Source organism: Mauremys reevesii, linkage group 11 (assembly GCF_016161935.1).
Source record: "Mauremys reevesii isolate NIE-2019 linkage group 11, ASM1616193v1, whole genome shotgun sequence".
In the NCBI taxonomy this organism is placed as follows: domain Eukaryota; kingdom Metazoa; phylum Chordata; order Testudines; family Geoemydidae; genus Mauremys; species Mauremys reevesii.
Window position 1 is genome coordinate 22430416 of NC_052633.1, and position 13880 is coordinate 22444295.

Here is a 13880-nt window from a genome sequence, read left to right on the forward strand (position 1 = left end):
GCTCTGAACATATATATAGTGCTATATAGTGCTAAGGACCCTGAAAAACCAGGTTCCAGGCCTCTAAAACTGGACACCAAATGAGTGGATACTTTTGGCCTTAAACAGCCTATGCCTCAGTTCCCCAGCTGTAAAACAGACATAAGATCCCCTCACCTCACAAGGATGTTTAGAAAATAAATTCATGTTTGTGAAGCATTCAGATGCTATAGTGATAAGCGCCACAGAAACGGCCGTAAGAAAATGAATAATTCTGTCTTCAGCGCAGGGTTTGAACAGTGTGCAGTAAATAAAGCCTGTGGCCACATACTGAATGAGGAGAAAACAAAATACTGGACAGCTGCTCATTCAGTAAGCACCACCCAGTCTGTGTACTGAATGAGGCGGGGGTCCTGTGTTTAAAATGGTATTGATCATGTAATTAAAGACTGTATCATAATGCATACACGTGGGGGAGAGAGGGGGCATTAGAATTGCAAGGCTGCCCTGGAGCAGTTGAAAAGGGAACTTGGGCAGAGTGGACTATCAGATCCGTGAAATGCAGTAGGAAATAAGGGTCCGACTATATTGCAATTAGACTCACATGGTCGGCACATGTCAGCTGCTTCGGACTCCCGGGGCTCAGGCTAAGGGGCTATTTAATTGCAGTGTATATGTTTTGGCTTAGGCTGGAGCCCAAGCTCTGGGACCTGAGTCCAAATATATACACTGTAATTAAACTTCCCCTTAGCCCAATCCCAAATCAGCAGACATGGGCCAGCTGTGGATTTTTAATTGCAGAGTGGACTTACCCCTCCTGTTTTACACACAGAGTTCACAATTATAAACTCATCACTAATTTCCACACTCTTTCTTTGATGTGCATAAGTAGCTCCTGGTAACCTCATTCAGAGTAAAACACAGGCACAAAGTGAGAGATGGATCCTGAGTAGTCAATGTAGAATCCACTCATAAATCACAACTGATCATTCCAGCAAACATATTAGCTGCGAGCAGCTACGGTACATTACTCCAGAACAAACCTGCTAAGTTCCACTTAATTTTCCATTAATTTTAAGGCTATTTTTAAGTCTCTGGGCCCCATTCTGTTTCTGGTTATTTCAATAGAGTTACTCCAGATCTAGACTACTGTAAGTGAGAGAGCATCATTTCACACCTGTGACTTTCCTGTTGAGGATTTTACTGTATGTATATTTCCATGATACTTGAAATAGTCAGTAATTATTTTCTGCAGTCTCCTTCATTCACGGTTGTCCCAGCTCGACAACCCAGCTCAACTGATGATTTTGACTAAAATATATATTTAAATAAACAAATCTCATGCCCATCTGATGGAAGCCACAATTTAGAAAGTTCACATGGGGGAAGGATTTTCTTTATGCTCTATGGAAATAATGAAATGTATATGGATTTAAAGATGTTAATAAAAATTAACATTTGGTAGGGACGCATTTGAAAAACAAAACAGTCTCACTGGTGGTTTTACATGGCTGAAATAGGCTATAATCTTAGCAGAGCAGCCAATTCTGAGTCTCAGTTCTGGTGACCAACCACAAGAGTGCTGAAAAGTGATGTGATTGTCACTCTGCTGGCGAGGCCTGGAAAGAGTAGCCTGGATTTCAAGCACGGGGCAAAAGGCAAAAACCAATTTCCACCCTGCTCTTATATTAGGTGAACAAATCAGTAGAATGTTATTGTTAAACCATTCTGTGAAATTTTTCTCTACTAAAGATGGAGGAATTAAAGGAATTTATTACAGGGCATTAATTATATTGTTTATTTAAGGAGTGTGTGTGGCTCTGGCCCCAGCAGTTTACTAATCCAAAGGCCCCTTTGTGCAAACACTTATCACAGACAGCAGTGTTTACTGTAGTATGTAGTTTTATTGAAGACTACTTATCAGACTCCAGCTGAAAGCAAAGACTACATTCAGTAGTGAGTGTTTGCAGAACTGGTCCCTAAGGCCTTGTCCATATTAGAAAAGTTGGAATGGTGTAACTAAATTGTAAAATGAGCATTTAATTGAAGGCCAAAGATGCTTCTCCCCTTTGTACTCCACTCTTAAAAAAACTATGGCATGCTGTTTCCACCTGCTTAAAAATTTGTATAGAGTTACAACAAGGTATAGAGTTACAACAATGTGTTCAGAGAATACAACAAGGTTACCTGCTTTCTGACACTGAACAATCTTGTCATGAATGGTGTCTGCTGTTTCAATAAGAAATCTGCTCTCTTGAATCATCTGTCAGAAAACAAATGAAAACCAGGTTGCTATTACCAGGCTTTAGTTAAACATCTAACTCTGAGACAAGTATTAAGAAGGTACCATTTAAAAAGAGCTCTGCTGGGTAAGTAAGACTAAAAAGATTACATCAGTCAATCATATCAGATCTCCCAATTCTGTGTCAAGGTAAATGACAGTTGCTCAGGAAATGTTTTGTTGCAGAAGTCAGAGAACAGCTGTTTTATATCAGCTAGACATAATTTTAAGCAACATAAAGGAAATAGACGTAGTGTCAATAGAGAACAGAACTAGCAGACAAACACTAACTTAAATCTACGATTGTATTTGAAAATGAAGCCTTTCTGTGCTTACTAGGGTTTTTTTTTAATTTGAATGAAATTAAAGAATTAGAATTTTGGCCCTTCAGCGTAAATACCTCGCAAAAACATGTATTGACCCATTAAGGGCCTTGATTCAGGAAGGTGTTTAAGCCCATGTATAACTTTAAGTACTTGAGCAGTCCAAATAACTTCATTGTTTGTGTTTCTCTTTGGAGGAATTCAGATAAATTCTGCAGCTCAGGCCCAACTATAGTACTCAAGAGTTAAAAAGTTTTAACAAACAAAACAAACAAACAAAAGTAGATGGCTTCAATGGGACTACTCATACCTTTAAAGTTATACATGTTTAAGTACCTTCTTGGATCTGGGCTGCTGGTAAGAGGAAAATACATAAACCAACATCCATCATCCATGTAGAAAATGCTCTGAGCCTCTCTCCTGGCCATCTTCAGTGAAATTGCATTTCTTCTTCCATGCTTGCAAACTTTCCAAAAAGTTTCAAAAGCCCAGTTAAGCAACTGAGCTGTTTCAATGCTAACTTTTGCAAAATTGTGAGATGTGGCATGTGTATCTGTTACAGGAAGGAAGAACATGTACAAAGATGAAATACATATGCTTGAGTATAATCTTATTCTTTCTGGTATAAATCAAGAATAACACCACTGAAGCCAATCGAGTTAAAACAGCATAAAACTGATATAAATGAGATAAGAATCAAGCTGATACTTTCATAGTTTTACATCCTGCTGTTACATAAGTTATGATATGCAAACTTGGCCAAAATGCTGCAACTGTTTTTTTAAAAAATTCCTGTGTTCAATTGTGGTTAATATGAACGAATTTATGTCCTGATCCCGCACCATTGCCATCAATGAGGACCTTGCTTCTGACACCAGTGGGCACAGAATCAGGACTTTACAGAGAGGCTCAACAATCAAACATTCCCCTGTTCCTCTCATGCTAGACTATCCCGTGCTGCAAAAATCTTACTTTCACTGCACACTTGAAGCATTTAAGCATCCCATGAATTTTAGAGCTGCACAGAGCGCTGAGTATACGAGGCAGCATATGTGGACTTTAAGAAAATTGTTTTGTCAAATAAAGCCTGCAATCTACATGAAACCTAGCAAGGCCTACACCTGAGAGAATACTACTTTTTTATTAAAAGTTATTTAATATTTTCAAATATGGAAAACAGTTGTCCTTACGCTCTTTTAGAATTAATAGTATGGTGAATAAGACTAAAGATATCATTAAACTTAATATCCCTAAAGCAGGCGACAAAAAGGCTGGGGAGAGAACAGAGTTAAGTTTCTTTCAGAAACTAAAACAACAAATACTAATTTATACTGCAGTCTTGCCTAAAGGCTCAAATCAGGAGGGCAACCAGTTGTGCTAGGCAATGTACAAATACAGAGTATGACAGTCCTTGCCCTGAGGAGCTTATAATCTAATTTAACAGAAGACACAGCAAGTGAGTGTAACAAACAGTAGGAAGCACTGGAGAAAGGAGAACAAGGGAAACAATAACATACATTAACATAGGCCAGCTACAAGCACAACTATGTTTTTCCAAGAGGGGAGTTTAGGCCAAATTCAGCCTTGGTTTAATTGACAGTGGGATGATTTTGGCCTCTATGATGTTAAAATACAATGTAACATTTCAATAACAGAGAAATGTTTTAAAAGTATTTAAAAGATATTGGTAATTTATTATGTGTTAATGTTCCAATTAGAGATCAGTCTGAATTAAAATCCTGATGGCCCCAAACTTCCCAGCTAGCTCCTATCTATAACGTGCTGAGCCAAAAACCCAGATATGTAAGTCTCAATTTTTATATTATATGTTGAATTAGACATCTCTATATCTAAATAAACATATACAAACTATATCTAACATAAATATCTCGCTGCTTTGACATACACAAGACACCAAGGAAACAAAATCCATTCTCCCCTGTATTCCTGTAGAAGAAGAAAGCTTGATACAGCGACACAGGATAAAATTATTTTTTGTCAAAATATTCCTCCTGGACTGAAACTAGTTTCAATAGTCTCCAGCGCCTTCCATTCTTTATTACTTGCTTGTTCATGCATCATGTTGATTTTTTTCTTTGATTTTTTTCCCTCTTTTCTTCTGGGAGAAAATGACAATTTCTACCAACCCTCTGGCTTTTCTACACCTTAAAAGGAGCCTTTCTGCTGCCAGCTATGAATCGCAGATGCGGTCTCAACAATGGAGAGAGCAAAAGTCTTTCAAAAAATTGCACCTTACCACTGGCCCAAGATACAAAAGAAGATTTGCATGTATTTTCATGGATGGCAAAGAAACCTGGTAGAATTTCATCAATAATACTCAGCACTTATATAGGCCTCATTCAATAAGGTGCTGAGTGCCTCCACTGAGGTGCTGAGTGCCCTCAACTCCAACTGGTTTCAACAAATGGGGTAGAGGATGCCCAGCATCCCACAGGATTGCCAACACACTGCTTTACAAATGATTGGCCTGTCCTCCAACTCCTACTTGGCATTAATTTACTAATCCTCACAACAACCCTATAAGGCAGGATTTAGATTAAGCATTGATATGCCCAATTTAAAATGAGGGAACAGCAGGAGAGAGGCTAAGTGACTGCCCAAGGCAAGTGTCAGAGATAAGCTTGAAAGTCCAGAATTCTTGGCTCCTGGCCATGTGCTCTGATCTCTTAACCATACCTATGAGGCCGTCACATAGCTCAGCATCCCCTGCATGTATAAATCCAATCATCAGTAAGACCTCAGAAAATTGCATTGATATGAATGTCCTGCAAGCCTTCAATTTCTATATAAAATTATGTAAACTATGAAAATCTGACACTGCCTGCACCTCTTCCTAGGAGTTTATGGTAAGGTTATGCTCAGACTATCCAACAGAGATATCGAATAACAATTACAATAGTTTTCATGGGGAAAGCTACAATGAAAGGTCAACTTTCCTTTACTGAAACGCCATGTAGAGCAGTCCCCAGCTCTCTTGATGCTGACAGTTGAATCTTGTGGCTGTCAACACCCCCAGGATAAAACAATGAAAACAGGATTGCATAGTAGAATTGAGCCTGTTAATGTTTGCAGTCCTGTCTGTAATTTTCATGTAAAATTAAGCAGCCTTTGTCCCAGTGGAACAAACATGAGAAGGCAATTTAGATTTGAGAGCGTCCCCAATACACTTGATAGGAGGCAAAGGAGTAACTTCTCTACTGCTGCACTGAGGTGAAGAAGAAATAATCTTTAAAGTGATGTTCCTTTTCAACAGTGGGTGTTTTTCAGAAAATATAAAATATAATCTGTCAGGGTATTTACATAAATTGACTAATTTAAAATGATTTTTTCAAATGTCATTCATCAATCATGATGTCTGGGGGGGGATTATTTTTTAAATAAAAACATTCTTATTGTGACATCCCAGGGTACATTCCAGACTAATGAGCAAGGATGTCACCCTGCCCTGCAACCTGGAGTGCCTCAACATTTGTTTGGATGCCTCCTACCTGGGCCGCTCACAAACAGCCTTCAAGCATGCGAGCCCCACCCTGAGCGTCCGTGTTTAACTGCAGCCTGCCAGCCACACTTTGGCTCTCACCAGCCTGGGTTATACTGCAGGGTGACCGCAGCACACTGCTAGTCTCCCAGAAACGCATGTTCTCTACTGCCCAGCCCTCTCCTGGACATCATAGATCTCCTGAGTCCTTTAGTCCTGTAAGGGAATAACATGCACATAACTTGTCACCCCAAAAGGAGTTACCCAGATGCTTCAACTTGAACACACTGGATCAGATAAAGCACTAAAACAAGTTTATTAACCACAGACGGATAGATTTTAAGTGAGTACAAGCAATGAGGCATAAAAGTAAAAAATGATTACAAGAAAAATAAAGCTAAGATGTTTAGTAATACCTAACTTACTAAACTATATCAGATTCAAGCACAGTTTCTCACCACGTTTTCAGCAGTTTTACTGATCAAATCCTGTAGGTCATGACCCGCCCCCCAAAGTCCAATGCTGACTTCCTTTCTCGCTTCAAGTGCAGTGAATCTGATGGGCAGGGAGAGAAAGAAGGGGGTGTCTTTGTGTGTTTGACTCTTCCTTTCACAGTCCTGTTCCCCCTTTGAGAAGCATTTCCAGCTTGGAGCAAGGCAACAGGCAATCTGTGTAGAAGGGAACTTCATGCTGTTTCTTTGCTAAGATGTAGATTTTTTTTGCCCGGACCCCTTTCCTTCCAAAGAATGGACACTTATCAGGTAACGGTCCATCAGCCTTATTTACACCTGGTTGAGGCATTAGCTTACCTTTGTCTCAGAGGAACTGGTTTGATCACTCCCCAGACTTATCTGGAGAACATACTTTCAGTCTCTTAGACTCATAGACTTTAAGGTCAGAAGGGACCATTATGATCTTCTAATCTGACCTCCTGCACAACGCAGGCCACAGAATCTCACCCACCCACTCCTGTAATAAACCCTTGACCTACGTCTGAGCTACTGAAGTCATCAACTTGTGGTTTAAAGATTTCAAGGTGCAGAGAATCCTCCAGCAAGTGACCTGTGCCCCATGCTGTAGAGGAAGGCGAAAAACCCCCAGGGCCTCTGCCAATCTGCCCTGGAGGAAAATTCCTTCCCAACCCCAAATATGGCAATCAGCTAAACCCTGAGCATGTGACTCACCAGCCAGACACCCAGGAAAGAATTCTCTGTAGTAACTCAGATCCCACCCTATCTAGTGTCCCATCAGAGGCCACTGGGCATATTTACCGCTAATAATCAAAGATCAATTAATTGCCAAAATTAGGCCCATCATACTATCCCTTCCATAAATTTATCAAGCTTAGTCTTGAAGCCAGATATGTCTTTTGCCTCCACTGCTCCCCTTGGAAGGCTATTCCAAAACTTCACTCCTCTGATGGTGAGAAATCTTCATCTAATTTCAACTCTAAACTTCCTGATGGCCAGTTTATATCCATTTGTTCTTGTGTCCACATTGGTACTGAGCTTAAATAATTCCTCTCCCTCCCTGATATTTAACTCTCTGATATATTTATAGAGAGCAATCATATCTCCCCTCAGACTTCTTTTGGTTAGGCTAAACAAGCCAAGCTCTTTGAGTCTCCTTTCATAAGACAGGTTTTCCATTCCTTGAATCATCCTAGTAGCCCTTCTTTGTACCTGTTCCAGTTTGAATTCATCCTTCTTAAACATGGGAGACCAAAACTGCACACAATATTGCAAAGAAGGTCTCACCAGTGCCTTGTATAATGGTACTAACACCTCCTTATCTCTACTGGAAATACCTCGCCTGATGCATCCCAAGACTGCATTAGCTTTTTTCACAGCCATATCACATTGGCAGCTCAGTCATCCTGTGATCAACCAATACTCCGATGTCCTTCTCCTCCTCTGTTACTTCCAAGTGATGAGCTGAGCTTATGTTTATGAGTTCACATATAATGCTGTTATGTGCATTTTGCCACATTATTGATCAGCAAATTATGAGTTATTTAAATGATACCTCACAAACTCTGTACAAAGATTATTACAATAATGGGTAGGGTATGAACACAGGGGTACATTCCGTCACATTTGTCTTAACAGAGACTGCCACAGCCACAATGGCATTGCCCTTCCCACCTACATTTGGTGCTTTTCAATTGCAACTCAATCGGACCAGAGGATCTGGGACTATTGCTCCAGTGAAAGTAGCCCCCATGACTAAAGTTTCTATAGGAACCGATTCTGGGAGAAAGATACAAGTCCTTTGGTAAAATGTTTTTAATGGGACAATCTCCCCATATGGAAAAATAGTACAGGAAACACTTTTAAACTGAAGAAATTACTGACAGGCTGTTCAGATTGATGGAACACACAAGTGGTTAAGCCCCAAATGTAAGTTTGTATTTTGTAAGGCGGTGAAAGACATAAAAGCTAGTATGCACATGTTAAATGTTTCAACAAACTAGATTTTTTAAATTTAAACATTGCTCAGCAACAATGGAAATGGGAAGGCCAAAATTCTGTTCATCTCATTCACCTGAACTGTCCCATTGAAATTAGCCAGGCTTCTTAGACTCATCAAGTTTAAGGCCAGATCATCTAGACTGATCTCCTGCAGGCCACAGAACCTCATCCACCCACTCCTGTAATAGACCCCTAATTGCTGGCTGAGCTACTGAATTCCTCAAATCATGACTCAAAGAATTCAAGTTACTGTGAATTCACCATTTCCTCCACGTTAAACCTGCAAGTGACCCATGCTTCAGAGGAAGGCAAAAAACCCTCGGTGTCTCTGCCAATCTCCCCCATGGGAAAATTATTTCCCAGCCCCAAATACGGCAGTCAGTTAGACCTTGAGCATTTCGGCAAGACCCAACAGCCACATGCCTTGGAAAGCATTCTCTGGAGTAACTCAGAGTCCTCCTCATGTAGTGTCCCATCACCAGCCATCGGGGATATTTGCTAATAGCATTCACAATTTGGCTACATGCCATTGTAGGCAGTCTTATCATACCATCTCCTCCATAAACTTAACAAGGATGTTCTAGAACTTCACTCCTTTGATGGTTAGAAACCTTCATGTAATTTCAAGTCTAAACTTGTTGATGGCCAGTTTATATCCATTTGTTCTTGCGTCCACATAGGTGCTTAACTTAAACAACTTCTCTCCCTCCGCGGTAATTGCACCTCTGATGTGTTTATAGTATGATAAGTAACATTTAGTTCAAACCTAACAGCACTATGATATATAGTAAATGGGAAGCAGAAAGCAAAACTGACAGTGAATGAAAAATGAAATGGACTTGTCTCATTTCACTGTCTAAATTGAGTGAAGAGCAATGACTTTAAAATCTAATCCACTTCTAGCCATTCATGTCAGTTAACTTTCCTTCACTTTTAATAAACTAAGGTGCTAGTAAGATATTTATCTTAATAACACCTGAATTCTTTGCCCATATAAATATTATGTCTTGTACGTATTAAGAGAAAATTGGAGAATCAATAAAAACAAAGGATTTTTTTTTAGAAACTACACGGGTACAAATTATTTCCTCCTTCTTTATACATTTTTCTGTAAATTGAAAAAGGGAGAGGAAAGTACCAAAAAATTAAAGCGCTACTCTCTCTGGGAAGATAAATGATACAGAGGGATAGTTCAAAAAAATCAAATAATAAGTAACCCAGACATTAAGAATAGAAATCAACAACACTAAAAGGGGAGAACTTTTTTTCCCCTCTCTCTCCCCTTATCCGTGGAGTCAGGAGAGAATTTTGAGAGAAAAGCCCTGTAAACTCTGTATTCTTGAATGCATCTTTGTCAATGAGGAGTTTTGCCTGAGGAGTGCAAGCAGAATCTTGCCCTCCCTCTGCAAAAAATATAATCTATTGGTCGAAGAACTGAAGTGCAAATTGAGTTAATGAACATTTTTAAAGGATTTTCTCTTTTAACATCAAGCATTTATTGCAGGCATTTAGGACAAGAAACAGCCAAGCAGGTAATCGTCTGCCAGCAAACCTGGTAAGAAGTGGGGATATCTAGATGCTGACAGGGCTAGAAAAGGGATACTGGCTATGTACAATACCATGATATCTATTCCAATGTACAACAAATTCAGTTTTCTATATGTTGAGCATACACACAACACACTGTGGTAGTAAGAATGCCTCTCAAGAATGCCAACATCATTTGGCAGAGTTTGAACTATAACAGGTTACAGTAGGACTGTAAGGGGTCTGAATACAAATATCCTGAATTTTAGTTTGATATTGCTCTTTGATAGTTTCTTTACAAATACTTATGGAAAAAATATTGTGCCTGAACTGTAAGATTTTTGGGCTTAAAAATGAATACAATCAGGCTACAAATCAGCAGAAATATTTGCTTTTTTTGTTGTACTTGGAGCATGTCTACGCTACAAAATACTGAAAGAAAGGCAACCTAATGGTATTTCATATTAAGAGCTCTGATATCACTCAGGCCATATTTTGCAGGGAACTAATGGATGTGACTGGGGGGAGGGGAAGATAAACAAAAATAAGACTGGAGGAAGGAAAGAGAAAGATACACAGATGGAGAAAGATGTACACACAGATGGACAGAAAAAATATTGAGAGAAAATACAATAAGAAATCTAAAAATTGTTTTTACACACTACACCCATATCTAGATGAAAATATGCAACCAAACTCTAAAACCAAATATCAATACAAGTTTCCATACGTAGTTAATATTCACAAGCTGGACCAAATTCTGCTTTAAGTTATGCTTGACATCAGTGTAATACAACATTCACTTGGCAGTGAATACTAGTGAAGTTAACCACCCCGCTCATTTTTACTTGTTCAGAGCTGTCTGAAAAATGATTCTTTGGTGCTGAAATTGCCTCAGTTGAAAGACAAATTTTGTTGGGAAAGTCTGGAAAATCTGTTCAGCCATTTTTGAATGATGCAAGTGAAAAAGAGGTACCTGTCCCATTGGGATAAAAGATTATCACACTTGTGACAATACAGAAAATTCAAATAGGGTTGAAATTTGAAGTGTGGCACATATTTGGGGCAGAACTTCATCTGTTATAGATCTGCATTTCTCCACTAACTTTAATGATTGATGCTGATCTGCGCCAGCTGAGGATCTGACCTACAATATCCATTTGGAAGTGTGTCAATGGACAAGAGAGTCTGAATCTGCAAAAAAAAACAAACACCAAAAAATCCCCAAACTTGTGTATTTCCTGGCTTTTAAAAAATTGTTTAACATTAAAATTGCATTAACATAATATCTGCATATAAATTGTGTGCAATATAGCTACTTACTCTTCACTAACGTTTTCCCCTTTCTCAAAAATCCCTAAGCCCTCTCTCTTGAAACGTGTTCCTATACTACATTTCCTTTCTGAGCAATATCTGGAAAAAAGTTGCTTTTTTTCACCTAACCAACTGTTCCAAAATAATTTCCCATACAGATGTTTGAATGCTGAAGAAGAGCATTCAAAAACATTTGTTCAAATTCCAAATGGCTTTTCAGTCAAACCATCTTTGTACCTCTTATTATTTGTTATTCACAAACATTTGCATAAATGTTTGAGGAATGGGATTTTTGATAGAAGTATTTGTCTCTGCACGGGAGCAGGGGTATCTGTGTGCAAAAAGAGGATTCGTTTATTTATTATTTGCTAAACGTAACATTTGAGTTTTAAAAGCTTCAGTCTTCCAATCAGGGAGGAAAAACAATACCATGAGACTTAGGTGAATGGTTACCACAAACAGCTAACAGTTTAAATGAACTATTCACAAGCAGCCAGAGGCTCAAATTTGTTTGCATAAGCTATTTTGCAAATACATATGAATATTGAATGCAGACACAGAAATCGGAATCTTTTTTAGAACAATTCACAACTAAAAAAGTGCTAAATTACTTGTATAATTATTTGCAATGAACAATTCAACCATTTCTACTTTCCAGCTTAGCTTCTGTCACTTTCACCATGCTAAATATTTCCCTTTTAAATGCGATCAATGAACTTTTAAATGAATTTGACAGGTTCTAAAATGAGCTGCATGCTGCCCACCTCAAAGAAGATTGCTGTGCCAACCTTTGAAGAAAGCAAGCAAGCACAAGTAAAGGTGAAAATGAAGAAATCCAGGAAGATTCCTATTACATGAAAAAATCTGAATTGTAGCTTTACAAATGAAACATTATATTATACCATGGTAAGTGGGTGAGAATTAGTGATAACAATTAGGGGGATCAATTGATCATATATAGTAATAACCAAATCTATGAGTAAAACTTGGAAAATAAACAGCTATAAAGCACGTTCCTACATTTTCATATATTCTTCAAAATGGGTAAATTAATTTTTCTGCCAACACTTCATCTAAGTTTCTTGCTTTTAGTAGATTCCATCCTTTTTCTACTTTGCAGATCTCTTATACACCCTGGATTTTTTCTGGGGATTCTTTTTCTTCATAAAACGTAGAATTAAAGGTAAGTTCCACAGAACTATTGCAGAGAGGCCATTTTTTTTAAATGAAACAAATATGAAATTCTTCTGGGAGACTCTCAAACAAAATGTTAAGGTAGCACAATTTGAAACATCTCATGTGCTTTGTTTCTGGAACTGTAACTCCTTTTCAAGGGTCGATAATAATTTAAAAAAACACCTAATTGTCCAGGAAAAAGCAAACAACCCACAGAAAATGATCTTTGTCTAGCATATCTGTTGACAAGAGAACAATCCAGTATAACAGACAGCTAATTGTTTTCAAGATCATTGCTACCCGTCTCAGAGCATCTGCATCTTCATTCATGTGGAATAGCCGAGTGGTCTATGCCCCATTAAACACACTGACAGAGTTTACCACTTTCATGGAAAAAAAGATATGTTCAGATGACAGGTTTACCCACAGAAAAAATACAACACTTTTTTTTTAAAATCAGTGATTAATTTTCATAACATCCCATAACAGTTCTACTGTTACAGCAATTAAAATATACTCCTCGAATATAAGATATGTGCTACATGAAGGTATTTAATAGACAACTCAGTGTTAATATGAACCAACTTTGTGTGTGTGTGTCTGAGGGGGAGCCAAACAAGGCTCCAGCTGCATAAACCCAAGAGTAGTCCTTTGAGGTTAATGGACTACTTAGGTGAGTAAAGGAATAGAGCAAGTATCTGCAGAATCAGTCCCTAAGATTTGAAATCTTCGCCATTAAAAACCTATAAAGGTAGCACTTCAGCATATCTTTTATTCAAAACATACACAAAATATTTTACATGGTGTTCTGCCAAAGTCTCCCTTTGTTTTCAGTGTTATGAATACGAGCCCTTTCAGTTGAGAACTGTTGGACAACAACAACGAAGATTGTCCCTTTCTGCTCTATTAATCTCCTTATCTCTTAATTTAGCCCCACATGTTCCCTGCATAATTTAAATTCAGAGTTCACTAAAGCTTTCTAGTTTGGGTTCGCTTTTACCAGCATAAACATACACTGGCTCCCATTTTTCACCTGTCACATGGACTAGTAGAAAGAAATTTCTTAAGGTTAACAACCACTTCTCTATTAAAAAGAACCACCACCTGAGTCATTACAAATGCCACAATAAGGAAGGGTGGCATTTTTCACTATAACTTCTTTCAACAGTTGAAGGTGTAATCCCCACACACAGACACTATATTATACTTTGAAATATTAATGTTGAGATACATCATTTACTCTTTCATCAAGAAAAGACAACAGATTTCAATATTCTGCACACTGACACGATCTAAAAAAGAAAATAAAT

At 38.3% G+C, this 13880-nt stretch overlaps 1 protein-coding gene across 6 annotated transcripts in view; it reads right to left on the reverse strand.

Moving 5' to 3' along the window:
* PLCL1 (phospholipase C like 1 (inactive)) overlaps nucleotides 1-13880 on the reverse strand; it is a 315681-nt gene that overhangs the window by 34022 nt on the left and 267779 nt on the right. For all 6 annotated transcript variants that reach the window (XM_039495340.1, XM_039495334.1, XM_039495338.1 and 3 more), the window contains exon 4: nucleotides 2167-2242. In XM_039495340.1, the coding sequence (XP_039351274.1) occupies nucleotides 2167-2242 (76 nt within the window). The remainder of the gene's footprint in view (nucleotides 1-2166; nucleotides 2243-13880) is intronic.